A 3,040-nucleotide genomic window follows, 5' to 3' on the forward strand; every position below is an offset into this window, starting at 1 on the left:
GTTTTTTTTTTGTTTTTTATATTTTTATAAACCCTCTTCTGTTTTGTCTTTGTGCTGATGGAGGCCCCTAGCGGCAGAAGGCGGGCGAGGGCCCTGAGACTGCTGTAAACCCTAAACCCTAAACCCTAAACCCTAAACCCTAAACCCTAAACCCTAAACCCTTGTCTTCCTCCCAACACACCCATTCATATCTTCAATATAAATGTTTCAGAGAGTCTGGGGCTCTGTTGTGGCGGGAACAGCTGCGTCTCCTCTTCTGCTTAGGGTTTAGGGTTTAGGGTTTAGGGTTTAGGGTTTGTGTGTTGCAGGTACCCCATAAGCACTTCCTTCACATCTCTATGCCGCCCTAACAGCTCCCCCTCCTCCTCCTCCTCATCAGCAGCAGCAACAGCAGCAACAGCAGCAGCAGCAGCAGCAGCAGCAGCAGCAGATGCATGTTTGCTGCGGGATACAAACTCTGAATGTGTGTGTTTCGATTCATCTCTACCTTCTCTAGGTTTAACCCCCAATACCTGGGTATGGGTTGCTCCTCGGGGGGCCCCCCTGGGGGCCCCCCAGGGGGCCCCCCGGGGGGGCCGCCAGGGGGGCCCCCAGGGGGGCCCCCGCCGTCTGCTGAGGCTACTATCAATACCCTCTCAACCGGAGAGCGCCTTGGGGGGCCCCTGCCGCTGCTGGCTTAGGGCCCTCGCAATACCACCAGCTAGGGGGGCCCCCACATTGAAGGGGGGCCCCCCAGGGGGGCCCCCCTCTCCTGTTGCTGCTGCAGAGGAAGAGAAGGGGCCCCGTGTCTCTGGACCTCCTGCTGCTCTCTCATCAAACAATTATATCAGGGGGGCCCCCAGGGGGGCCCCCCAGGGGGCCCCTCTGGGGGAACCAAACGGGTACGGGGCCCCTGGGGGGCCCCCCGATGCGCCCCTTGAGCCTGGGGGGCCCCCAGGGGGGCCCCCGGGGGGCCCCCCTGATAACGTTTATAAGGAGACCCCAGGGGGGCCCCCTGAAAATGTTTCTGGGGTCCCCCCTGGGGGGCCCCCCGAGGATGCTGGTGAGGGGCCCCCTAGGGGGCCCCCAGCAGATGTCAATGGGGGGCCCCCTGGGGGGCCCCCTAATGATGTTAGTGAGGGTCCACTTGGGGGGGCCCCCGGGGGGCCCCCTGAGGATGTGAATGGGGGGCCCCCGGGGGGCCCCCCTGGGGGGCCCCCTGGGGGGCCCCCTGCGTTGCCTTGTGTGTTTTTTCCTGGTTGTGTTTTGTTGAGTTTGGGTTTGGGGGGGGGAGAAGGAGAAGTAGATATTTGGGCGGCGGATGATATACAAAAAGGTAAACAGAAAGGCCTGCTGCTGCTGCTGCTGCTGCTGCTGCTGCTGTTGCTGCTGCTGCTGCTGTTGCTGTTGCTCCTGCTGTTGATGGTGTTGCTGCTGTTGTTGGTGTTGTTGTTGTTGCAGTTGCTGCTGCTGTTGTATCTGCATCCCTGCTGCAACAGCTTTTACTTCTGCTGCTGCTGCTGCTGCATCTGCTGCTGCTGCTGCTGCTGCTGCTGCTGCTGCTGTTTTTTTTGTGCAGCAGCTGCAGCTGTCCCCTCTCCTCTCCCTCCTCCTTTTCGGTGTTTACCTTTGGCTCGTCTCTGTCGCTTGCAGCAGCTGTCTCCTCCTTATATAGATTCATGGGGGCCCCTGGGGGCCCCCATGAGGGGCCCCCAAGGGGGGCCCCTCTGGGGGGCCCCCCCATGGGGGGCCCCCAGCTCAGCAGGGTACGGAGCAGCAGAGGACCCTCAGGGGGCCCTCAAGGATTTTTTTGCCGTCCCCCGTCTCCTCTCTGTGGGTGATATTATAATTGTATTAAGGGGCCCCTATCGTTATGGGGCCCCTTGCTGCTGCTGCTGCACCTGCAGCAGCAGCACCAGCAGCAGCAGCAGCAGCAGCAGCAGCAGCAGCAGCAGCAGGAGTGCATGCATGCATGTTGACAACAAGACACAAAGTGTGGGGTGTTCCTGCTGTCTCTCTTTACATGAGATAGAGCATGCAGAGACACATAGATGGGGGGCCCCCCGCTGTCTCCGTCTCTCTTCTCGTCTCCTCCTCAAGGAAAACAACAACCCTCACTGGGGGCCCCTCTTCTTAGAGGGGCCCCAGGGGCCCCCGGGTCCCCCAGGGGCCCCCGGGGGGCCCGGGGCCCCCAGGGCCCCTGGGGGGCCCCCCACAGAGACAACAGGAGACAGCAACAAAACTCAAGAAATGTCAGCACAGGGGCCCCCGGGGCCCCCTCTCTCTCCTGTCTCACAAACACCCTCACAAGCAGAGAGACAGGGCCCCCCGGGGCCCCCGGGGCCCCCGGGGCCCCCAGGGCCCCGGGGGGGCCCCCCATTGAGGGTACTGGAGAGGTCTGTGGGGGGCAGGGGGGGGGGCCCCCTGTGCCATTGGCATGCAGGGGATGGTTTGTTTGGGTGCGGGGGGAGAGAGACAGTGCATGCGTTTGCTTTTGTGTTTCGTGTTGCTGCTCTGGAGGGTATACAGTACCCTCAGGCGGGGGGGGGCGGCCCCCAGGGAGAGGGGGGCCCCCAGGGAGAGGGGGGCCCCCAGGGAGAGGGGGGCCCCCAGGGTACAGGGGCCCCCCTGACACAGCCGTGTGGGGTCGTGGTGAGGGGAGAGACAGATCTGCTGCTGCTGGAGAGGCAGTGCAGGGGGGCCCCCCCTCCTTTTGCTGTGAGTTGCTGCTGCTGCTGCTGCTGTTGCTGCTGCTGCTGCTGTTGCTGCTGCTGCTGCTGCTGCTGAAGGAGACACATTATGCTGCTGTCTTGTTCCTTTAAACATACACACAGAGACAGAAGGAGACAGAAAGAGACAGAGGAGACAGATAGAGACAGAGAAGAAAACAGAAAGGGACTGGAGGAGACAGAAGGAGACAGAGACAGAGACAGACAGAGACAGATAGAGAAAGAGAAAGACACACACACACACACACACACACACACACACACATATATATATATATATATATGTATATATATATATATATATATATATATATATATATATATATATATAT

General features: G+C 60.2%; 1 protein-coding gene across 1 annotated transcript; it reads right to left on the reverse strand.

Moving 5' to 3' along the window:
- Window positions 1-1,111: 1,111 nt before the first annotated feature.
- On the reverse strand, window positions 1,112-1,723 carry EMH_0047930 (uncharacterized protein; the record flags this gene model as incomplete). The annotated part of the gene is made up of 1 exon (XM_013496344.1): window positions 1,112-1,723. The coding sequence occupies one exon, from the start codon at window positions 1,721-1,723 to the stop codon at window positions 1,112-1,114; it is 612 nt and encodes a 203-aa protein (XP_013351798.1).
- Between the last annotated feature and the right edge of the window lie 1,317 nt (window positions 1,724-3,040).

This window comes from Eimeria mitis, genomic scaffold (genome assembly GCF_000499745.2).
Source record: "Eimeria mitis Houghton genomic scaffold, Emh_scaff2052, whole genome shotgun sequence".
Lineage (NCBI taxonomy): Eukaryota > Apicomplexa > Conoidasida > Eucoccidiorida > Eimeriidae > Eimeria > Eimeria mitis.